Genomic DNA, 25,846 nt, shown 5'->3' on the forward strand with positions numbered 1-25,846 from the left:
AATAGCTGGGACTACAGGCATATGCCACCACATGCAGCTAATTTTGTATTTTTAGTAGAGACGAGGTTTTATCTTGTTGGCCAGGCTAGTCTCAAACTCCTGACCTCAGGGGATTCACCCACCTGGGCCTCCCAAATTGCTGGGATTAAAAGCATGAGCCACCATGCCCAGCCCAGTGAGGCTTCTGCTTAGCAATTGCAGAATTGCAATTGAGTGAGATCATTCTTGCTACATGACTAGAGGGCTATTTTGAAATGCCCTAGCCACATCACACACACACACACACACACACACACACCAAACATTGATACGAGTATAGAGGATACACCAAAGACATGAGTGTACCATGATGTAACCTTGCCCTTTGGGGTGATACAGTATTGTGACAATATGCATGGATAAGGAGTAGGAAATGTTTTACTCCAAATGAATGGTTTTGCTGAATCTTTTTTTTAATAACAACCCATGAACAAAAAGAAGACAACAAAATTCAAAGCATTAATAAATTCTATTTCCTCATTCACTCTTAAAGAAGAGGAGGTAAAGAAAAAAAAACCTTTTACTCTCAGTTATTTTAATTGCCAGTGTATTCCATTTTAAGAGAAAAAGCACATTCATTCTCCTTGGAGAAGATGCTCAGGAGGGAGTAGCTGAAAAGCATCCCTTAGTGGCCAGAGACTATATCTGCCCATATTCCTGCCCATTCATCTGTACAGATTCCACCTCAGCATCTTGAGCCAGGCTTGCCCGAGTCACTTCAGCTCCCACCTGAAGGAGTAGGATAGAATTATATCACACAATGACTTCAAACATACACACATTACCATAGCCACAGATAACAGCCTTGTCTTTTTCTTATATTGACAGAATCCGCCTGAAAGGAAAGGAAAGCCCTCAAGTTGTTCTTTGTTCTCATGTGCATTTATGAAATGATTGGGAAATAATCTTTCCTACAACAACCTCAGACAGAAGATGCAAATACTTAGTTTCAACCATATCACAGGATCTGACCATCAGCATTTATCTACATCAGCACAAACTCGCCCCTGTAAACCAAAGTCTGAATATTAAAGATAAACATTCACAATGTTAGTATGTGAAAAAGTGTGGAATATTAGTGCTTCATTATAATTTTAATTATTTAACATAAAATACCTCAATATTAGATACATAATATCAAGAAGAGATATGGACATATCTCTTTTTTTCCTACTGAATGCTGAAAATAGACTATTTTATATAATATATCTGTTACATCTACTTTGATATTCACAGAGTTATTTATATTTAAGAAAATTGTTACTCATGAGAAATTCTAGCTCTAAGAGTCTCCTTCCTTCCTGTAAAAGCTGCCCTCTAGTGTTCTGCTGAGAGAACCACACCCAGGGCCAATTACCTGAGAATTGGCAGCTCTTTCAGAGACTGGAAGGACAGCAGATTTTGCTTCCTGAAGAATTGTTGGCATTCCATAGAAACGTCCACCGACAAGCATCACAGTCACCAGTTGCAAAGTGAAATTAGAGCCCAGTGATAGGAAGACCTATAAACAAACAGTGTCAGTGATTTAGAAATAATTTTCAGAGAAAAATGTTGTTCTTTGACTTGAGCCATTAGCATACTGCCTGAGGTTGCTTTAGTAGCAAACAGTTTTATCAATACATGCACTTTCCCCCATCACAAAACAAACCACCAGTATGTAGGGTGTGAGATAAGGAGTGGAAGATGTAGAGTATAAAAAACTACAAATTGGCTGGGCACAGTGGCTCACACCTGTAATCCCAGCACTTTGGGAGGCCCAGGCAGGTGGATCACTTGAGACCAGGAGTTCAAGACCAGCGTGGCCAACATGGTGAAACCCTGTCTCTACTAAAAAAAAAATTAAAAATAAAAATAAAAATTAGATGGGCTTGGTGGTGCAAGCCTGTGGTCCCAGCTACTTGGGAGGCTGAGGCAGGAGAATCATTTGAACCCAGGAAGCAAAGGTTGCAGTGAGCTGAGATTGTGCCACTGCACTCCAGCCTGGCAACAGTGCAAGACTCCGTCTCCCCCTCCCGCAAAAAAGAAAAAACAAAACAAAACAAAACAAATACAAATTTTCAAATTTTTCACATGTGCCCAAATGGCTTCACCAATGACAGCAGCCACACAGGCAGTGTTCATGATGGAATCAAGTGTCAAGAAAACAGAAGGGGCACTCTGACGAAAGTGTCAGCTCCTATAAACTTGGCAAAACTCACTTTCCTCCTCCTCATTGAATAATTTCCTCCTCCTCATTGAATACTAATAATTATCATATTTACTCAAAATGAATAATTTCAGTGTACTGATTATTTGAACATGTTGGATAAATAAAAATTAATGCTGTGTGTTACATATTTTCAAAATTTTAGAATCCAACAAAATAGGGGGAATCTGGAATTTATGTATTGATATGCAAAAAGTTATTTTTGAAACTTACAGCACATTTTCCCATAGAAACGTTGGTCTTGGTGATAACCCCCAAGTTATCTCACAACCTGGAATACTCCCAAAAACTTTGCATATTTTGATTGAATGGAAAAAGCAACCATTTCTGTAAAGTCTCTTCTTTTAAATATAATGAATTTAGACAACACATCCTCAATTTTGCAAAATATATACTGTGGTGGTTTCAAATATTGGGCAACATGAGGGTAACAGGTGTTTTATTCATTCAAAATGACATTCACTGAACATGAATCTTGGGTCAAGTGCTAAAAAAAACAAATAAATCACAGAAAAATTTTAATCGTGTACATCCCACCTCTCCTATAAGAGTGTACCCCTCCCCCATGAAGGTCACTGGCTGGGCAGCTAATGATTTTTCTTTATCTTTATTTTCCTAAGAGTGAAGAGCCAGGTGTCAGCTTAAAGCACCAGGTCACTTGTGCCTTCCCACCTAGCTCCAAGACTGCATCACCAATACCATTTTCTATATTGCCTATCGTTCTTTATTTTTTTTATTATCATAAGTTCTGGGGCACATGTGCAGAATACGCAGTTTTGTTACATAGGTATACACGTGCCATGGTGGTTTGCTGCACCCATCAACCCGTCACCTATATTAGGTATTTCTCCTAATGCTACCCCTCCCCTAGTGCCCACCCCCTGACAGGCCCCAGTGTGTGATGTTCCCCTGTCTGTGTCCATGTGTTCTCATTGTTCAACTCCCACTTATGAGTGAGAACATGTGGTGCCTGGTTTTCTGTTCTTGTGTTAGTTTGCTGAGAATGATGGTTTCCAGCTTCATCCACGTCCCTGCAAAGGACATAAACTCATCCATTTTTATGGCTGTATAGTATTCCATGGTGTATGTGTCACATTTTCTTTATCTAGTCTATCACTGATGGACATTTGGGTGGGTGCCAAGTCTTTTCTATTGTGAATAGTTCCACAATAAACATATGTGTGCATGTGTATTTATAGTAGAATGATTTATAATCCGTTGGGTATATGCCCAATAATGGGATTGCTGGGTCAAATGGTATTTCTAGTCCTAGATCCTTGAGGAATCGTCACACTGTCTTCCACAATGGTTGAACTAATGTACACTCCCACCAACAGTGTAAAAGCATTCCTATTTCTCCACATCCTCTCCAGCATCTGTTGTTTTCTGACTTTTTAATGATCGCCATTCTAACTGGTGTGAGATGGTATCTCATTGTGGTTTTGATTTGCATTTCTCTAAAGACCAGTGATAATGAGCATTGTTTCATATGTTTGTTGGCTGCATAAATGTGTCCTTTTGAGAAGTGTCTGTTCATATCCTTTGCCCATTTTTTGATGTGCTTGTTTTTTTTCTTGTAAATTTATTTAAGTTCTTTGTAGATTCTGGATATTAGCCCGTTGTCAGATGGATAGATTGCAAAAATTTTCTCCCATTCTGTAGGTTGCCTGTTCACTCTGATGATAGTTTCTTTTGCTGCGCAGAAACTCTTTAGTTTAATTAGATCCCATTTGTCAATTTTGGCTTCTGTTGCCATTGCTTTTGGTGTTTTAGACATGAAGTCTTTGCCCATGCCTATGTCCTGAATGGTATTGCCTAGGTTTTCTTCTAGGATTTTTATGGTTTGGGGTCTTACTTTTAAGTCTTTAATCCATCTTGAGTTAATTTTTGTATAAGGTATAAGGAAGGGGTCCAGTTTCAGTTTTCTGCATATGGCTAGCCAGTTTTCCCAACAGCACTGATTAAATAGGGAATCCTTTCCCCATTGCTTGTTTTTGTCAGGTTTGTCAAAGATAAGATGGTTGTAGATGTGTGGTGTTATTTCTGAGGTCTCTGTTCTGTTCCATTGGTCTATATATCTGTTTTGGTACCACTACTATGCTGTTTTGATTACTGTAGCCTTGTAGTGTAGTTTGAAGTCAGGTAGCGTGATGCCTCCAGCTTTGTTCTTTCTGCTTAGGATTGTCTTGGCAACGCGGGCTCTTTTTTGGTTCCATATGAAGTTTAAAGTCGTTTTTTCCAATTCTATGAAGAAAGTCAATGGTGGCTTGATGGGGATAGCACTGAATCTATAAATTACTTTGGGCAGTATGGCCATTTTAACGATATTAATTCTTCCTATCCATGAGCATGGAATGTTTTTCCATTTGTTTGTGTCCTCTCTTATTCCCTTGAGCAGTGGTTTGTGGTTGTCCTTGAAAAGGTCTTTCACATCCCTTGTAAATTGGATTCCTAGGTATTTTATTCTCTTAGTAGCAATTGTGAATGGGAGTTCATTCGTGATTTGGCTGTTTGTTTGTTATTGGTGTATAAGAATGCTTGTGATTTTTGCACATTGATTTTGTATCCTGAGACTTTGCTGAAGTTGCTTATCAGCTTAAGGAGATCTGGGGCTGAGATGATGGAGTTTTCTAAATATACAATCATGTCATCTGCAAACAGAGATAATTTGACTTCCTCTTTTCCTGTTTGAATATCCTTTATTCCTTTCTCTTGTCTGACTGCCCTGGCCAGAACTTCCAATACTATGTCAAATAGGAGTGGTGAGAGGGCATCCTTGTCTTGTGCCAGTTTTCAAAGGGAATGCTTCTAGTTATTGCCCATTCAGTATGATATTGGTTTTGGGTTTGTCATAAATAGCTCTTATTATTTTGAGATACATTCCATCAATACCTAGTTTATTGAGAGTTTTTAGCCTGAAGCGCTGCTTAATTTTGTCAAAGGCCTTTTCTGCATCTATTGAGACAATCATGTGGTTTTTGTCATTGCTTCTGTTTCTGTGATGGATTACTTTTAATGATTTGCATATGTTGAACCAGCCTTGCATCCCAGGTATGAAGCTGATTTGATCATGGTAGATAAGCTTTTTGATGTGCTGCCGGATTTGGTTTGCCAGTATTTTATTGACAATTTTCGCATTGATGTTCATCAAGGATATTGGCCTGAAATTTTCTTTTTTTGTTGTGTCTCTGTCAGGTTTTGGTATCAGAATTATGCTGGCCTCATAAAATGAGTCAGGGAGGATTCCCTCTTTTTCTTTTGTTTGGAATCGTTTCAGAATAAAGGGTACCATCTCCTCTTTGTACCTCTGGTAGAATTCGGTGGTGAATCCGTCTTGTCCTGGACTTTTTTTGGTTGGTAGGCTATTAATTACTACCTCAATTCCAGAACTTGTTATTTGGTCTATTCAGGGATTCGATTTCTTCCTGGTTTAGACTTAGGAGGGTGTATGTGTCCAGGAATTTATCCATTTCTTCTAGATTTTCTAGTTTATTTGCGTAGAGGTGTTTATAGTATTCTCTGATGGTAGTTTGTATTTCTGTGGGATCAGTGGTGATATCCCCTATATCATTTTTTATTGTGTCTATTTGTTTCTTCTCTCTTTTCTTCTTTATTAGTCTGGCTAGCAGTCAATCTATTTTATTGCTATTTTCAAAAAATCATTGGTTCATTGATTTTTTGAAGCATTTTTCATGTCTCTATCTCCTTCAGTTCTGCTCTGATCTTAGCTATTACTTGTCTTCTGCTAGCTTTTGAATTTGCTCTTGCTACTCCAGTTCTTTTAATTTTGATGTTAGGGTGTCGATTTTAGATCTTTCCTGCTTTCTCTTGTGGGCATTTAATGCTATGAATTTCCCTCTAAACACTGTGTTAGCTGTGTCCCAGAGATTCTAGTACACTGTGTCTTTGCTCTCATTGGTTTCAAAGAACATCTTTATTTCTACCTTCATTTTGTTATTTACCCAGTTTTGAGTGAGTTTCCCAATCCTGAGTTCTAATTTGATTGCACTGTACTCTGAAAGACTGTTATTATTTCCATTCTTTCACATTTGCTGAGGCGTGTTTTACTTCCAATTATGTGGTCAATTTTAGAATAAGTGTGACAAGGTGCTGAGAAGAATATATATTCTGTTGATTTGGGGTGGAGATATCTGTAGATGTGTCTTAGGTCCACTTGGTCCAGAGCTGAGTTCAAGTCCTGAATATCCTTGTTAATTTTCTGTCTCATTAATCTGTCTAATATTGTCAGTGGGGTGTTAAAGTCTCTCATTATTATTGTGTGGGAGTCTAAGTCTCTTTGTAGGTCTCTAAGAACTTGCTTTATGAATCTGGGTGCTCCTGGATTGGGTGCATATATGTTTAAGACAGTTAGCTCTTCTTGATGCATTGATCCCTTTACCATTATGTACTGGCCTTCTTTGTCTCTTCTGATCTTTGTTGGTTTAAAGTCTGTTTCATCAGAGATTAGGATTGCAACTCCTGTTTTTTGTTTGTTTGTTTGTTTTTGCTTTTCATTTGCTTGGTAAATATTCCTCCATCCCTTTATTTTGAGCCTATGTGTGTCTCTACACGTGAGATGGGTCTCCTTAAGATGAGTCTTGAGTCTTTATCCAATTTGGCAGTCTGTGTCTTTGAATTGGGACATTTAGCCCATTTACATTTAATGTTAATATTGTTATGTGTGAATTTGATCATGTCATTATGATGCTAGCTGCTTATTTTGCCCATTAGTTGATGCAGTTTCTTCATAGTGTCGATGGTCTTTATAATTTGGTATGTTTTTGCAGTGGCTGGTATCGGTTTTACTTTCCATGTTTAGTGCTTCCTTCAGGAGCTCTTATAAGGCAAGCCTGGTGGTGACAAACTCTCTCAGCATTTGCTTGTCTGTAAAGGATTTTATTTCTCCTTCACTTATGAAGCTTAGTTTGGCTGGATATGAAATTCTGGATTGAAAATTCTTTTCTTTAAGAATGTTGAATATTGGCCCCGACTCTCTTCTGGCTTGTAGGTTTTGTGCCAAGAGATCTGCTGTTTGTCTGATGGGCTTCCCTTTGTGGGTAACCCAACCTTTCTCTCTGGCTGCCCTCAACATTTTCTCCTCATTTCAGCCTTGGTGAATCTGACAATTACGTGTCTTGTGGTTGCTCTTCTCAAGGGGTATCTTTTTGGTGTTCTCTGTATTTCCTGAATTTGAATGTTGGCCAGTCTTGCTAGGTTGGGGAAGCTCTCCTGGATAATATCCTGAAGAGTGCTTTCCAACTTGGTTCCATTCTCCCTGTCACTTTCAGGTACACCAATCAAACGTAGATTTGGTCTTTTCACATAGTCCCATATTTCTTGGAGGCTTTGTTCATTCCTTTTTATTTTTTTTCTCTAATCTTGTCTCCTTGCTTTATTTCATTAAGTTGATCTTCAATCTATGATATCATTTCTTCTGCTTGACTGATTCGGCTATTGATACTTATGTACGCTTCACGAAGTTCTTGTGATGTGTTTTCAGCTCCATCAGGTCATTTATGTTCTTCTCTAAACTGGTTATTCTAGTTAGCAATTCATCTAACCTTTTTTCAAGGTTCTTAACTTCCTTGCATTGGGTTAGAACATGCTCCTTTAGCTCAGAGGAGTTTATTATTACCCACCTTCTGAAGCCTACTTCTGTCAGTTGTCAAACTCATTTTCCGTCCAGTTTTGTTCCCTTGCTAGTGAGGAGTTGTGATCCTTTGGAGGAGAAGCAGTGTTCTGGTTTTTGGAATTTTCAGCATTTTTGCTCTGGTTTCTCCCCCTCTCTGCGGATTTATCTACCTTTGGTCTTTGATGTTGGTGACCTTTGGATGAGGTCTCTGAGTGGATGTGCTGCTCCTTTCTGTTAGTTTTCCTTCTAACAGTCAGGTCCCTCTGCTGCAGGTCTGCTGGAGTTTGCTGGAGGTCCAATCCAGACGCTGTTTGCCTGGGTATCACCAGCAGAGGCTGCAGAACAGCCAAGATTGCTGCCTGTTCTTTCCTCTGGAAGCTTCGCCCCAGTGGGGCACCTGCCAGATGCCAGCCAGAGCTCTCCTGTATGAGTTGTCTGTCAGCCTGTACTGGGAGGTGTCTCCCAGTCAGGATACACGTGGGTCAGGGACCCACTTGAGGAGGCAGTCTGACCCTTAGTAGAGCTCGAACGCGGTGCTGGGAGATCCACTGCTCTCTTCAGAGCCGTCAGGCAGGGACGTTTAAGTCTGCTGAAGCTGCTCCCTCAGCCGCCCCTTCCCCCAGGTGCTCTGTACCAGGCAGATGGGGGTTTTCTCTATAAGTCCCTGACTGGGGCTGCTGCCTTTTTTCAGAGATGCTCTGCCCAGAGAGGAGAAATCTGGCAGTCTGACCACAGCAGCCTTGCTGCGCTGTGGTGGGCTCAGCCCAGTTCGAACTTTCCGTTGGCTTTGTTTACACTGTGAGCGTGAAACCACCTATTCAAGCCTCAGCCATGGTGGACGCTCCTCTCCCAACCAAGCTGGGGCATCCCAGGTCAATCTCAGACTGCTGCTGTGCTGGCAGCGAGAATTTCAAGCCAGTAGATCTTAGTTTGCTGGGCTCCTTGGGGGTGGGACCTGCTGAGCAAGACCACTTGGCTCCCTGGCTTCAGCCTCCTCTCCAGGGGAGTGAATGGTTCTGTCTTGCTGGCATTCCAGGCACCACTGAGGTATGGGGAAAAAAACAAAACAAAACAAAAAAAACTCCTGCAGCTAGATCGGTGTCTGCCCACGCAGCTGCCCAGTTTTGTGCTTGAAACCTGGGGCCCTGGTGGTGTAGGCACCAGAGAGAGTCAGCTGGTGTGTAGGTTGTGACGACTACAGGGAAAGCACAGTATCTGGGCTGGAATGCACGGTTCCTCAGGCTCAGTCCCTCATGGCTTCCCTTGGGTAGGGGCGAAAATTCCCCAACCCCTTGTGCTTCCCAGGTGAGGCGATGCCCTACCCTGCTTCGGCTTGCCCTCCATGGGTTGCACCCACTGTCCAACCAGTCCCAGTGAGATGAACCGGGTACCTAAGTTGGAAATGCAGAAATCACCTGCCTTCTGCGTCAATCTCGCTGGGAACTGCAGACCGGACCTGTCCTATTCGGCCATCTTGCCAGCAATTCCTGCCTATTGTTCTTGATGGCATTGGGCACAAACAGAAACGATTTATGGTACCATAACATCCTGTGCACATGCCAACACTGTTTATCCACATGCTTTTATACTGGCTGTTCATACACTAGACAGGGAGCAACATGGCACCAGGAATTGTTTCTCAGTCATCTTTGTATCTGCTGAGCTTCTCACAATGATTGGCACATAATAAGTGCTCAATAAATGACCCAGCCACAAATATAAAATTCCTCTTGCATTCTGAAAAAGTATTTCAAGCCTAGACTTGTTTGTTTAGCAGGTCAATGATTCTTATTGTCAGTCTGTGCCTCATAAAAAAAGCCAGTTGTTAACCAGGTGTTAACAACTTACTAGGTGCTAACAGTTGACACTCCAAGGTTCTGGTGTTAAATCTACATCAAGACTCTTGTTCTTGGAGCCTAATGGAAACCTACCCTGTTCAAAGACACACTTGCAGGTTAGAAGCCACAGCACAGGGGGTTAGATACATCATGGCCCTTGGGGTTCTTCTCTGTGGCTTACCTGTCCAAAGTCTCAACTTTTATCCAAGAGGGTAGAAGAGGGAGGACAGGATGTAAACTCTTGTAACTAATATCCCAATCTTCAAAGAGCAATGGGTTATATATAGGGTGAGAAGGAAGAAAGGAAGTATTGAAAAAAATCTTGTCTTTGGTTTAAGTGCATGTCACACCTTTCCCCAAACAGTTCCTTGGAAGACTAACTCACCAACACCTAAAAATCTATGTGCAGTCTTACACCACAATCCTGGAATGTGCCAGAAAGAAGGAAGCTGTGCAGCTTGAAATAGGTTAAAAAGAGACATTAAAGTGAGCAAAAAAGAGGGTTTTTATGCATGCATAAACTAGTAAACTTTTGTTACTCTTTATGAGAATAGAAATCATAAAAATAATTAAAATGGGTTCAAAGACAATATTAAATTCATAAATGATACTTCATTTATCATATTAGGAAAGCTAAGTATTTTTATGAACTGCAATGCTAAGCTTTCAAATGAAATGAAAAGTGGACTACCACATGGTTCAAAATGTTCCAGGTACCGTGAAAAACAATCTAACAACTAGGCAGATCAAGGGTGTTAGTCCGTGTAATATATATCACATATTTTGGTTTTCTTATGCCTGAGAGCAATTTTGTACTATACACTTTGCTTAGTAAAACAATACAATATCTAATCTTCTCTTTGGCCTGCCTTATTGTCAAATGAAAACTTACTATAAAATGCTACCAGCTATTCCTAGAAAAGTTAAAGGATTGCCCCCTGGCATTCTTTAGCAGCTTATAAATTGAATATATTCAGAATGTAATGCTATGAATATATGGGAAAATGTTTCGAGTTACATAATTTAGGCATACTGTATTTTTTAAACTTTTCCTAATTTGTAAGTGAGACTTGATACAATAATACTCTGGTTAACTTAATCCACTTCTCTTTTTCCATTTTTGTACTGTTTAGCCTTGAGAGCTGTTGGATACAGGAAATGGAGGCTAGAAATTGATAAAGCAAGGTCATGACATTGAGTCAGTTTCCCAAGGAACTACAACAGGTCTTCAAATCACACAGTTTCACTCAATGCTGTTTCATATAATGTTGATGAGAAAAAAATCAATTGCCAGCCAGGGCCACTGTCCGTGTGGAGTCTGCGCATTCTCCCCATGTCTGCGTGGGTCTCTCCAAGTGTTCCAATTTCCCCCACATTCCAAAGATGTGCACATGAGGCTGAATCAGCATGTGTCAATGATTCCAGTCTGAGTGAGTGTGGGTGTGAGTGTGACTGTGCCCTGCGATGGGATGGAGTCCTGTCCAGGGTTGATCCCTGCCTTGAGCCCTGAGCTACCATGGAAGGCTCTGGCAACCTACAACCTTGAACTGGAATAATAGGGTGAATAATTATTTTGTTTTTATTACTCTTTCTCAAATGCAGGTATAGCTCACATTTATTTCAATGTTTAATTTCAAAGTAGGTGGCCTTTATTATAAGTCTGGTGCTGTTTTTGTGACCAGAAATATGCAGTAGGAACTTAACTATTGTTTGTATCAATTAGCTTATGGTAAAATCAGTTACATTGTACATCATTTCACTTAAAGCTGCAGTTTCCAAGAACCTGTGGACATTAACTGAGGACATATTGTACAGGAATGTAGGAATAACTATGAAACCCATGTCTCACTAAGAAGACCCCATTTGTTTTCTTTATTAAGCAACAACAAAAGGCTCAGGTACACGACACATCAAAAGGTAGCACTGTAAGTACGGATTAGTGTAATAGGCTTGTTGCTTATCCGGAAATTATAGCCTATTTTCTATGGATCACAAGTTTATATGAAACTAAGCTGACACTGGCTGAACATCACACCTCCATGAAAGCAGCACCCAAATGCTCGAGCCTTCATGGAGTTGATTTGGGTGTTCCCAAAGGCTTCAGAATTCCCCTCTTCACCATTCCTCGACAGAGAGAATATATTCTCCTTTTTCATTCTCTCCTAGCTACACAATTCACCCTGCAAGTTTTTCCCAAGATGACTCCAATCTGTCTACTTCTTAGACAGCCTTTCTTACCCATGAGATAATTAATCCCAGTGCCATCATGCATCCAGTGGCAATGAATGCCATAATGCATGCACAGAGGATGACATGACATGTACCACCCTTGGGAGGAATTAAAAAAACAGTCACTCAATCACTTTCTGTGATTCAGACTGAGAAAGACTGCTGGGCTGTCTGCTTGAGCCACAGGAAATCCATGCATTCTGATCACTCACCCCAGATCTTGGCAGAGCAGCCTGCTATGATTTCTCCTAATTACCATTAGAGAATATCATAGCCAATTTCCTACATTTCAACTTTTCAAAGAGAGAAGCAGGTACCAGTCTCTGTATGCACAAATCCTCTTCATGTAATCTATTTCATTGCACTACTCTTTGCTAGAAGCACAAAGAAGCCTACAAATTTCTCCCCTTTGACAAGTATCAATGTGTGTGTGTGTGTGTGTGTGCATTTGTGTACACATGTGCGTGGGAGTGCAGGTGTATATGCACACCACTGGAAACACTTCCTAAAACTTTGTAAGTATTAAATAAGTGTCTGTTACTCTCTACACAAAAATCTATTATCTCCATCCAAATAGTAATATACTTATTATAATCTGCAAATGTATTATCCAGTAGTTACTAAACATTTTCAAGGGCATTTTTTTTGTGTGGTTCCATTTAAATACCTGAATAAGATTTCAAACTGATCATGAGGTAAGCATGGGCACTCCTGATAGGGTTTTATTGGAATAATCAGGAAACTGAAGAAATGCCACAAACCTGATTCTTTATTGGCACCATGTCCACTTTATATGTGGCACCATCTTTGACCACCAGCTGCCTCTCTGCATTTTCGGTAACAATCGGCTGTTCTTTATGATCCGATGATATTCGAAGCCCAACAGCCACATCTCCGAATGTTCCAGCAAGTCGTGTTATGTTAATTTGGATGGATCTAATAAGGTTCTGCCCAATAAGTATTGACTGGCGATCTGAATACAGGGCAAATACTCCATGTGGGTCATCATTTGCATAAACAGAGAACCATGTGATACTTTTCTCCGGATCCAGTTCGGCTCCTCCCTCTACAGATACAAGCTTGATCACATAATCTTCCTCTATCTCAGGTACCTCATCTGGTAGCAAATGAACATCAAAGCTAGCTTCACTCTCTCCATCAGCAATGGTGAAAAATCCATTGGCGGAAAGAAAGTCTTCAGTAACGTCAAACTCACTACTTAATTCCCAGTAAACCTAAAATAAAAGAAAAAAACTCAACAAAGTTATATAATTCAGTATATTGTACCAAATTCCCTTATGTTTTTCTCTATAATATACAAAAAATATATAATTGTGCATCACTATATTCAAAGCCAAACTCTCTAAGTATATGTTAGCTTGGAAAGTATATTGACTCTTTCAGGCTGTTGAATGCTATTTGCAGGACAAGATTACAAAATCTCATTATTTTATCTGCCTCTAAAATAATAGCACAATTTGAAGGGACACAGAGAAGCAAGCTACCTTAAAAATTCCATTCCACAAATAACTTTAGTAGTAAACCACACACAATATTTCAAGGTAAAAAGTAGATAATTTGATAATTCAAATCAGAATTTTTGTTTGTTTTTAATAAAAAAGGACTATTTATGAGATATCAAAAATCAATTATTATTTTCCAAGAATTGCTGGCCTCAAAACTATGAAGTTTCAACTGAAGAAGTATCAGTTAATATCCAATACAGAAAGAGAGATCAGTGTATAGAGAAATTTCACACAATATGTTTTTCCTGCAAACAAATTACCTTGATCTGTTAATCAAATATCATGAAAACTTACAAGGGCATCCCCAAACATTCTATATAAATATACATGCAAAGACAACCTCTTAAAAAACAGTTGCTAAATAGAAAAATTCTAATGAGAAATAAGGCCCTGGAGAATTTACACAAATCATTGAGAGGCTTAAGTAGGAAAGGCTTCACATTATAGCAAACAATAAAATGTAAAATCATTTGGTTCTTTATGATTAAGTGTGAGGAAAATCTTTCTGAACTAACTGTAACCAATTTTAATTTAGAGAGATAGCTAGAGGTTGATGCTGATGAGAGCCCACAGATGTTTAAATAAAGCCTCTGTTTCTCTGAAAACTCACGTAACTTTAGTTTATCAAAAACTTTAATTAACTAGAACATGCAGTTTCTCTGTACCTCTTAACCACGTTTGTTAGGCAAAGTGGTACTTTGAAAAATCAAATGAAAAATAATACCATAATCTCTCCAAAGGTGCCCTTGACTCTTCTGACAAAGAAGGTAATGAGCAGGGGCCCTTCCAGAGCCAGAGGCTCTGAATAAGTCTTCTTAGACAAAGTCTCAGGAGCAAACTGAACAACTCCGTTTGGGTCACCAAACTTTTGTATCTAAAAAATATAAACAGAGAGCAGAGGAAATAATATATAAAACAATAGGGATCAAATTATAGTATCCAACATATTAACAGAGAAGCTGAGGAAATGAAAGAAACATAAAAATGACACTTAAATATACTCTACCTAGCTACCTAATTTTTGAAAACTTCTTTATCACATTGACTGTTACCTAAAACAAGTAGGTTCTTATTCCCCAAAGATGACGGGAATAAGAATTCAGAAAACTCCCATTTGTAGAATCCCAAGAGAATAGTAATTTGATGCCTGAATTTTGCTTTATTCATCTCATATTTACTACATTTAATCAGTTAATTTTAGCTAAATTCTTCCTACTAGCTATGATATACATGGAGTGAAGCAAACAGGCCCTGTGAGGACTAATTTTGTGTATCAGCTTGCCAAGACTATGGTGCCCAGTTGTTTGGTCAAACACTCGTCTAGATGTCACTGTGAAGGTATTTTGGAGATATGATGAATACTTACAATCAGCTGACTGTACGTAAGGGAGATCACCCACAAGAATGTGAATGGGCCTCATCTAAACAATTGAAGGCCTTAAGAGCAAAAACTGAGGTTTCCTGGAGAAAAAGGAATTCTGCCTCAAGACTGTAACTTAGGAATCCTGCTTGAGTTTTTAGCTTACTGAACTGCTCTGCTCCACAAAACTGCAACTTCAACTCTTTCCTGAGTTTCCTTCCTGCCAGCCTATTTCATGGATTTTGGACTTGCCGGCCCTCACAATCATGTGAGTCTGTTCCTTCAAATCTCTTTCTCTCCCTCCACCCTGCTGTGTGTGTGTGTGTGTGTGTGTGTGTGTGTGTGTGTGTGTTTGTGTGCATGTCTGTCCTATTGGTTTTTTTCCTCTGGAAAACTCTGACTGATATAGATCTCAAGTAAGAGTATTTTACAAACTTTAAAAAAATGGGTCATCTCTCTGCATTATTTTCAGTAGTCTTGGTCCCAGCACTTTTTGCCTTAACTAAACAAGTACCATTTTTTCCTTCAAACTATCTGGAATATAACTAGTTAATAATTTTTACATTCTCTGAAGACAAAGATATCCAATGTTTGGTATGCTATAACAAATACCTCTGCTCTAAAACTGCCAAATATTCCCAAAACACCAAATTTTCTCCAAGCTTGTAAAATAAGTATCATATATTAAAATGTTTTTTTTAAAAAATATTACCAATAATCAGGCTATGCAATGAGCTGACATGAAAACCAAAAAGTTTGACCCTTCAGAATTATTCTGATTTTATTTGGTTTTATAATTTCCAATTTATCACAAGCTTATAGAGTTTCAACAAATGTAAATATATTTTCTGATAAATCCATTAAATCCACATTTTGTGAGAAAAATAAAGTCATACATACAGTTAATGTAACATCTTTAGCTCTGGAGTCTAATTTAGCTTCTCCTTTCACAAGATGAAGTTTAATAATGAATGTCTCTTCAACTTCAATTTCTTCATGAGGATAGATTGTCAGAATTATGGTTCTCACTCCACCTTCTCCTTCTCCAAAATAGAAGAACCCACTCACTGGGTCTGCAATGTCTCTATTCTGTGGCAGTAAGGCTTCTTGAGAGTTGGGTCCTACTGTCTCCCAGTTCACCTGCAGGATGTTTTTGGTTTTGGTATTTATTTAATAGAGATCAATTTCAAGCAAAGAATTATTTCAGGGTATCTAGTATTAAGAAAACATATACACATATAGGAAAATTATTCTAGGATAATTCCATCAAATTCCTGTTTCATAAACTTGTTTTTTGTTGTTAAAAATAATGATATTTGCAGCTGGGTGTGGTGGCTCACGCCTGTAATCCCAACACTTTGGGAGGCCGAGGCAGGCAGATCACCTGAGATCAGGAGTTTGAGACCAACCTGGCCAACATGGTGAAACCCCGTCTCTACTAAAATTACAAAAATTAGCCGGGCATGGTGGCAGGCGCCTGTAATCCCAGCTACTCGGGGCTGAAACAGGAGAATTGCTTGAACCTGGGAGGCGGAGGTTGCAGTGAGCCAAGATCACGCCACTGCACTCCAGCCTCGGTAACAAAGAGCGAAACTCCATCTCAAAAAAAAAAAAAAGAAAAAAGAAAAAAAAGGTATTTGCAAATATAAACTACATACCTATAGTATTCATGAATAATTTGTCATCACATAGGATAAAAACACATAAAAATCTATATTAAAATACATATTAGAGAAATATAAACATTTTAAAAATACATAAGTACAATACTGTCCTGCTGTGTGCACAGGCTGTGCTAATCAAAACCTATATAAACAAGACAACAAAACCATGGAAAAACTCTGCTGTAGACCATGAAAAATGCTAAATCTACTTATTCCTAGTGTAAAACACACGGAAACCTTCATACATTGTTTTAAGAAACAAAGTTTTCTACATTTCTATGATTTGAAATGGTATGCCTCTCACACAATCTACAAAGAAAGAACGTTGGGCACTTGTTTTTGCTTTTTGATCTTTCATCAGCAGCCCTCCAGCTGACTATTTCCTTCTTGAAACACCATGTCCTGTCGTCTTGGCTTACGTGATAATTATGTGCCACCTGCTTTCCTAGTTTTCCTTCTCCTTCACTTCTCAAGCTTCTCTGCTGGCTCTCCTTCCTCTGATCTCTAAATGGTGGAAGCTCAGGACTCAGCACCATATCCTTCCTGTTTCCAGATATACCCCTTAGGCCCCACATGTTCAAACACCTCCCCATGTGTCAACACCTTCCAGACCTGCATCTGCAGCCCTGACCAACCCACAACACACACTCGCATGCTGCCCTGCCTACGTGACCACCCTCCCCTGGTATGTCAGTAGTATCTCAGAAGAACATGCCCAAAACAGAATTCTTAATTTCTCCTTGAGCTTCTGCATCTTAGTAAACAACCCTACAAATTATCCAGCTGCTCAAACTTAAATTCAAGGAGTTATCCTTGATTCTTGTCTTTCCCTCAGCCTCTACGTCCAGCCCAATGAATTTTTCTTCCAAATATCAATGTATACACACTTCTCGCCATCTTTATTTCCACCACCTTGTCTGAGCCACCGTCAGCTTTGACTTGGACAGTAGAGGGAAATAAATAGCCTTCTAGCCATCCTTCCTGCTCCTATGCTGCCCCACCAGCTTCTTGAATCCATTTTCCTTGCAGTAGACTTAAATGAGCTGCTTTAAAAGACAATTTGGTGACATTGTTCTCTGGCTTACGATTTTCTAATGCCATCCTATTTGCACTTAGAATGAAATCTTTTATTATTATACTTTAAGTTCAAGGGTACATGTGCACGACGTAAAGGTTTGATACATAGGCATACATATGCCATGTTGGTTTGCTGCACCCATTAACTTGTCATTTACATTAGGTATTTCTCCTAATGCTATCTCTCCCCCAGCCACCCACTCCCCAACAGACCCCAGTGTGTGATGTTCCCTGCCCTGTGTCCAAGTGTTCTCATTGTTCAATTCCCACCTATAAGTGAGAAAATGCAGTGCTTAGTTTTCCATCCTTGTGTTAATTTGCTGAGAATGATGGTTTCCAGCTTCATCCATGTCCCTGCAAAGGACATGAACTCATCCTTTTTATAGCTGCAGAGTATTCCATGGTGTATAGGTGCCACATTTTCTTAATCCAGTCTATCATTGATGGACATTTGGGTTGGTTCCAAGTTTTTGCTATTGTGAACAGTGCCGCAATAAAAATACGTGTGCATGTGTCTTTATAGTAGCATGATTTCTAATCCTTTGGGTATATCCCCAGTAATGGGATGGCTGGGTCAAATGGTATTTCTAGTTCTAGATCCCTGAGGAATCGCCACACTGTCTTCCACAATGGTTGAACTAGTTTACAGTCTCACCAACAGTGTAAAAGTGTTCCTATTTCTCTACATCCTCTCCAGCATCTGTTGTTTCCTGACTTTTTAATGATCGCCATTCTAACTGGAGTGAGATGATATCTCATTGCGATTTTGATTTGCATTTCTCTGATGACCAGTGATGATGGCATTTTTTCAGGTGTCTGTTGGCTGCATAAATGTCTTCTTTTGAGAAATGTCTGTTCATATCTTTTGCCCACTTTTTGATGGGGTTGTTTTTCTCTTGTAAATTTGTTTGAGTTCTTTGTAGATTCTGGATATTAGCCCTTTGTCAGATGGGTACATTGTAAAAATTTTCTCCCATTCTGTAGGTTGCCTGTTCACTCTGATGGTAGTCTCTTTTGCCTTGCAGAAGCTCTTTAGTTTATTAGATCCCATTTGTCAATTTTGGCTTTTGTTGCCATTGCTTTTGGTGTTTTAGACATAAAGTCCTTTCCCACGCCAATGTCCTGAATGGTATTGCCTAGGTTTTCTCCTAGGGTTTTTATGGTTTTAGGTCTAACATTTAAGTCTTTAATCTATCTTGAATTAATTTTTGTATAAGGTGTAAGGAAGGGATCCAGTTTCAGCTTTCTACATATGGCTAGCCAGTTTTCCCAACACCATTTATTAAACAGGGAATCCTTTCCCCATTTCTTCTTTTTGTCAGGTTTGTTGTAGAAGTGTGGTGTTATTTCTGAGGCCTCTGTTCTGTTCCATTGATCTATGTATCTGTTTTGGTACCAGTACCATGCTGTTTTGGTTACTGTAGCCTTGTAGTATAGTTTGAAGTCAGGTAGCATGATGCCTCCAGCTTTGTTCTTTCTGCTTAGGATTGTCTTGGCAATGTGGGCTCTTTTTTGGTTCCATATGAAGTTTAAAGTAGTTTTTTCCAATTCCTTGAAGAAAGTCATTGGTAGCTTGATGGGGATGGCATTTAATCTATAAATTACCTTAGGCAGTATGGCCATTTTCACTATATTGATTCTTCCTATCCATGAGCATGGAATGTTCTTCCATTTGTTTGTGTCCTCTTTTATTTCGTTGAGCAATGGATATCTTTGACCTGGCTTAGGAGGTTCTGTGTGATTGAACATCTATTGGGCCCTCTGGTCTATCCTGTGCTGTTATCCCCTTACCTCCAGGCCCCGACCACGTGAACCCCTCCATGCCTGAAACATGCCAGCTTATGCCTCTGCAGAAGCTATTATTCCTTCTGCCCAAATGCTCACCCTTCTAACCTCTTTCTCATAATGCATCTTTCAGCTGAAATATCACATCCTCACCAACAGCACTCGCAATTGTGTCTCCCAATTTTACAAGCAGAGCCCTTACTGTTATCAGATCAATTTATTTTTAGTTGTTTATTGCTCAACTCTGCTTAATAAAATGAAAACGCTATAAGAACGGAGATGAGGTCTATCTAGTTCCTCAGTATATTCTCAGTACCTAGAACAGGGTGTGACACACAGGAAGCACTCAGCAAATACTTGTTGAGTTAATGAATTTTATCAGAATCATTCACTTCATTTCTAACAAGCCCTCAAGGTTCCCTGAGGACAGATGAATGCCTTATACATTTTTATGTACTTAATCTGGCTCAAAAGCTGCTGTACACATACAAGGTAATTAATAAATATTGATTGATCGTGAATAAAGAAATATACTTGGGGAATGAGAAAACACACCACCATACTCAGTCTATCAAAAATTATATTTAAAGTTATGGGGAAAATAAATCTACCTGAATCTCTCCCAAGAGTCCTCCAGTCCGCTCCAGCACCAGTGATAAAATCATTGTGGAATTGGGATTAGGAATAGAAATTTTGCTTTGATTGAGAAACCTTATGACTCCAAAGGGAGAGTCACTCTTAGCTATTATGATTCTGCTCACTAGGTGGCGCCCAAGGACCGCTCCTCCAGTAGCTCCAGTGAGTAGAATTTCAATGGGCTCCTCAAATTCACTGCATGGCAAGAAGGAGCAATTCTGTGAGTCTAAACATATTAAAGTGCTTGTAAAATCCCAATAACCAGTCATTTTCCAAATTGGTCATGCATATTCAAGGCACAGTAGTCACACATCAAGTGGTAAGAAGTGGGTGCTTAGCTAAAAGAATGAATGATTAACATCAATATTATATGACCTAGGGCAGTTGTAGGGACTTTTCTGCCCTCTTTTTAATTGCTTAATGCATAAACAAAGTGAATTAAAGGATGTTTCCACATTCTGATTAGATTATTTAAGTCTAGAGAAACAGAAAATATTATTTCCTTTATTTGAAATGAAGTGACATATGCAACCACGTCGTCTCCTAGCCCCTCTTTCCCTATCCCTAGTACCCCAAAAGTATTTCACCTGTTGTTTCCCAATGGACACATATTATCTAAAGTTCTATTGTCAGTGCAAAACATATGTAAGAGTTTGAACACAATACTTATGTCTTATATGTGCCCACAATATTTTCTATATACCAACCTTTCATTGTCATCAATGATGGAGATATTTATAAAACTTAAGTTTTGCCCATGCTGAAAGGTGACTGTACTGCCATGCAAAATGTAATCAACACCTCCAGGACTGGCAGAGGAGCTCTGAGAGATGAAATCAGCTGTCACATAGCCATAAGTTCCATGTAGCCTCACCACTGGAATCATGATCAGCCCAACATCTTCCTCCACTGTAATGGGAACTTGGAATTAACTGGTAAGCCAGACAGAGCAACTAACTTACAAGATTCAGCCAAATCAAACCTGGCAATTAAACATAATGGCACAAAGTAAGCACTCTATGTTTTCATAGTTCTTTTATCATTTTAAAAGGGGATAAGTGAAAACCTCATGACTTATTTTTTTAGGAGGAACATAGTTTATCAGATGTTGAAAGTTATAGAGAACAGTACAATTAGCATTTAAATAATGTATTTAATCAGTAGCATTGGCATTCTCCCTCTGTGTACTACATACAAACAAATGATCCTTGCTTTCTAAGACAATGTTAGATGGACACAAAAAAACATTTAAGTTGTTTGTGCTCATAGGAAACCACTCTGGATTGCTTCCACACATTCAATTGAAATATAAATATGGTAACATAAATAAATGAGGTTTACGATATGTGTATCATATGAATTTTTTAAAAGTCCAGATATAAGTACAATTTGATTACATTTTCAGTTCCTATGAAATCTACTTGTGAATGTGAAAATGTGTCTTCAATGTTTGATTTCAACTTAAACATTATTTTCAAAAATGTATTTCTTAAGCTATGCTAAATTCTGCATATTAAAATATAATTTAATAGGGCTTATGTTAGCTATGGCTAAATAATACTTAATGTACATTATAAATATAAATATGCACTGACCTAAATTCCCCAAAGATAATGAATCTAACAGAAAACAATGAACTAAAAAAATTCTAAGTCTCATTTATTTCTTGATGCAAAAATGTAGTATTTTTACGAGGTATAGATTGAAGTTCACAAAATAGTGATGTATTCCATAACTTACCCATAAAGTCATTATAAACCAACTCCTAAAGCAATTTTTTATGAACTTTAAAAATGGCTAGATAACCAAAGAATTTTGACAGAGGCAATGAAGCCAATCAGGTTAAATGCAGCAGTAAGATATTTATTTTTAAAGTCATATTCATATTCTGCCTTTGAATAAAATCATTTCCTAGAAAGGCAGCCATCTCTTCCTACCTGGGAAGGAATATAACCATATATTCTGTATTCTGCTTCTACAAGAGGAAAGAATTGGCAATATTAGGCAAGCTGCTACTGGGGACTGTTTCGAGAAAGCAAGATCAAGGATCCTGATACTCCCTGCATCTCTAGGCCAGTAAAATATTCATTTCAAAGATGATTATTCATTAGGAAGTGAATATTCACTGATTTCTAGTCACATAGGAAATTAAATATGCACAAATTACAAAGGCTTTCATTAAAATGTTTGAAACAGAAACCTTTTAATAATCCTAATGTTAAACATAGTTTTTCTAGATAGCCTTGTTCCTAACATTGCCATTCACAGCAAGGTTCAAGTCTACCCAAAGGTAACTGAAAATGTATTTCAAATAAGTAAATAAATATAAGTGTATATGTGTAAACACAAACACACCCACACCAAACTAAAACAATTTACACATGGAAATTCAAACTAATGTAATTTGGAAAGTGGTAGTAAACTTACTTATAAGCTAGCTAACTGAACCTACCTTCGAAGGCAGTATACTTCGGATCAAATTCAATGATGCCTTCTGCGTTATCATTTTTCATTATTATGATTCGAACAATGGAGATGTTTCCTATTTCGGGAGGTTGATCTATCTGAAGTCCATTTTCTTGAATGGTAAAATCATACCCTCTTCCAAAGTCATACAAATCAAAATAAAATAAAATACAACAACAACAAAATTACATAATTGCATAGCATGAATTAAAAGGTCCTCTTAGCTCCTACAACTTAGTTCTATAAAGTACTGCAATACTTTTAAATATCCTCAACATTAAAATATTCTTTTTCCTGAAATGATGTTTTGAAACAGATTTCTGTGTTGCTCCCAATGATTGGTGCCTGTACGAAGCCAAAACTAATATAAAGTTACTAAACTTGGGCAATGGGAAGATAATAAACTGTGAGGAAATCAGAAAGATGCTGTCGTAAAATGAACCTTTGGGAATCACAGCTGAATACATATGCAGTAATAGACCTAGTGCACTCACAGATAGGTAAGTAAGCAGGCGGCCTTGAGATTTAGTGTTAGGTTAAGATGATTTATTTAAAGAAATAATGAGTGTCATGACACTAATTAAATTTCAAACTAAATCATCAAGATTCAAAAAAAATCTCTCAATACCAACTTGAGCAACATAGTGAGACCTTGTCTCTGCTAAAAACTAATTTTAAAAAATTAGCCAGACATGATGGCACATGCCTGCAGTCATAGCTATTTAGAAGTCTGAGGTGGGAGGATCCCTTTAGTCCAGGCATTCAAAGTTGCAGTGAGCTATGATTGTGCCACTGCACTCTGTCCCGGGTGACACAGCAAGACTTTGGAAAGAAAGAAAAGGGGAAAGAAAGAAAAAGAAAGAAAAATAAAAAAGAAAGAAAAGTATTTCAATTTCTACAGAAACCAATAAGCAATTCCTCTATCCTTAATATAGATGGTAGTTTACTTCTGTAATGATACTTCTGCAAAAGAAGTCTTTTTTTAGATTAATATTATTCCCATCAAACAAAGCTTCAACTTCCGATAAGCTTCAACTTATCGGCTAAAAAATGCCGATAAACCATTTTAGTCCTTCCTTCAATTCCCAAATTCTATTCTGGTATTTATATGCTACCAAGTGTTGAAAGGTTGAGAGTTGGTGAATTATATAAAAGGCAAAATTAGAAAATTGAGGTTTGGAACATTAAATGATAAGAGTAACTGTTACCAGTAGTCTGAGGTGGGCTGTAGATTAGCTAATTGTACTACTTACCTTTTGAGATCAAAGAAAACCTAGAAATTTATCTGGAAGGAAAAACTTGTTTCCCCAGAATTAAACTTACATAGAAACTGCTTTTTTAAAAAATAGTAGCAAAGAAGACAAAATCCTCAAGCTCTAGCTGGTCAATAACACAAATATGATCTCACACTAAATGAGCTACTTTTACCAAATTGCATTTATTTAATTAAAGTAGTCAGTGATCAGCTCAAACTTTTTACTACATTTACTAGGAGTACCAATTCACTCTCATTGCCAGGCACAGAAGCATTTTTGGGAAATCTAAAATTTGAAGGGTATGTGAGCCCACAATACATTTTTTTTCCCAGATGGGATGATATACACTTAAGTCACTGAGTGATATATTTTAGTTTAAAAAAGTTTTTAAAGCATGATATTCACATTACAAATGCAAAAATATTTTCACGCACAAGAAAAATTTCTTTATGATTCTTCTAAATGCAGGCATTATTCTAGTTGAAGGGCCCACCTATCTGCTATCTGGGCAGAGGTGCTGGTAGGTCTCTCTCAACCTGTGAGCTTCAGAACCTGTGAGTACTTAAACATGCTAAAGGTGTTTTTCCACCTCATCAAATCTGCCCCACTACATCAGGGAATAAAAGAGACTCATTATGGTTAGTTAATTCATGATCTTTCTTGAAAACATGGTGCACATTAATGGCCAACTAGCTTTCACTCAAATTTTTCCCCACTTTAAAACTATGGGGCAAGCATCTATGTCATTCACCCACAGAGAAGACAATACAGACTTCAGATGCACCAATGAAAGAAATCCCTCCCTCCAGCCCTTTCACAAGTATGGAAATCAAAAGAAGCAAATTCAGCCACACCAGCTGACCTGTGATTTAGAGAGCTGTTAGGCTGTTTCTTCATCAATTAGAAGCCCACATCATATTCAACTTCCTGGCTACCCAGAGCGAGTCCACACAATAGAAACACATACTTTCAATTTTCAGAGGGAAGTTATATTTAAGAAAATTTAAAAAAACACCCAGTCATTGTCATAATTTCCCTTCTATGTCCTGTTCTAATGTCACACAAATCTGAGAAAGAGTAGGGAAAGAACTGCTTTAGAGCTCAGTATTAATCTCTACACAATAGAACTTTCTCTCTCTCTGCTCTTTGCTTTCTTTTTCCTAATTTCCTTTCTCCTTTACCTTCCCTGGAGTTCCACGTTTGTAATTGTTAGAGAAAATTCCTCTGGGCCTTCAGGATGGTCATCATCAAGGATTTCAACATGCAGACTTTTTCGCATCTCCCCTGATTCAAAGAGGAGCTCCCCTGCTGCAGGAAGAAAATCCAAGCCCGCTTCCGCTGTCCCGCTCATCGTCTCGTACCAGAGTCTCACGCGGCCAAAATCTCCACCGGAACGGATGATTGTGATGTTAACCTATGCAAAATGCATTTTCTTATTTGATTTGGATGTTTAATCACCAGACAATACTGTCTGTAACTAAAGGTTCTATTTACCAGGATTGTGTTAAAATTACATATAAGGTTATAAAATTATATACATTATATGCTAAAATGATGTTTGGAGCAAATTAATCAGTTTGTGAAAACTTTGGAATAGAAACAAGAAAACATTTTAATACCTAAAAATAAAAATGATATTAAAATCTTCAGCATTTCATACTATACCCTCTGTGCTTCTGACACTCGAAGTTGCTCATGTGAAAAGGCAAACTGGCCGTAGGGAGAATCGCTGGCCACCATCGTGATGTTGGCAGTGCTGCTGGATTCACTCAGAACTCCTCCCTCACTGATTGCAGTGAGCTGAAACTCATAGAAGCTTTTTTCCTCAGGAATGTCATCATTCAAAGCCTAGAGAAAGACAAAGAGTCATCCACAGTAGAATCTGTGGAATTTCAAGAAAAACTCCTAACCTCTAAATAATAACAACAGATTTTGTAATATTAATCTCCTCCTCATTCCCACTCTTAGCCCCACACACAGGCACCTCCACAATAACAAATGCTGTTATATTAACCTTCTCCCCAATCTCCATTGTCAACCGTACACACACACCACACACACATACGTGCACGCCAACAACCACAAATGCTGTAATATTTACCTCCTCCCCATCCCCCACTTCTAACCACACA

At 38.4% G+C, this 25,846-nt stretch overlaps 1 protein-coding gene across 1 annotated transcript in view; it reads right to left on the reverse strand.

The window, feature by feature from the left end:
- The window catches only part of ADGRV1 (adhesion G protein-coupled receptor V1), a 597,511-nt gene that overhangs the window by 353,681 nt on the left and 217,984 nt on the right, over positions 1-25,846 (reverse strand). The window contains exons 63-71 of the mRNA XM_032156840.2: positions 25,380-25,562; positions 24,896-25,128; positions 22,445-22,593; positions 20,700-20,901; positions 19,968-20,187; positions 15,731-15,970; positions 14,195-14,344; positions 12,706-13,179; positions 1,397-1,540 (exon numbers count right to left, since the gene is read on the reverse strand). Coding sequence (XP_032012731.1) covers positions 1,397-1,540; positions 12,706-13,179; positions 14,195-14,344; positions 15,731-15,970; positions 19,968-20,187; positions 20,700-20,901; positions 22,445-22,593; positions 24,896-25,128; positions 25,380-25,562 — 1,995 coding nt within the window. The remainder of the gene's footprint in view (positions 1-1,396; positions 1,541-12,705; positions 13,180-14,194; positions 14,345-15,730; positions 15,971-19,967; positions 20,188-20,699; positions 20,902-22,444; positions 22,594-24,895; positions 25,129-25,379; positions 25,563-25,846) is intronic.

The sequence above is a fragment of the Hylobates moloch genome, unplaced genomic scaffold (assembly GCF_009828535.3).
Source record: "Hylobates moloch isolate HMO894 unplaced genomic scaffold, HMol_V3 SCAFFOLD_6, whole genome shotgun sequence".
In the NCBI taxonomy this organism is placed as follows: domain Eukaryota; kingdom Metazoa; phylum Chordata; class Mammalia; order Primates; family Hylobatidae; genus Hylobates; species Hylobates moloch.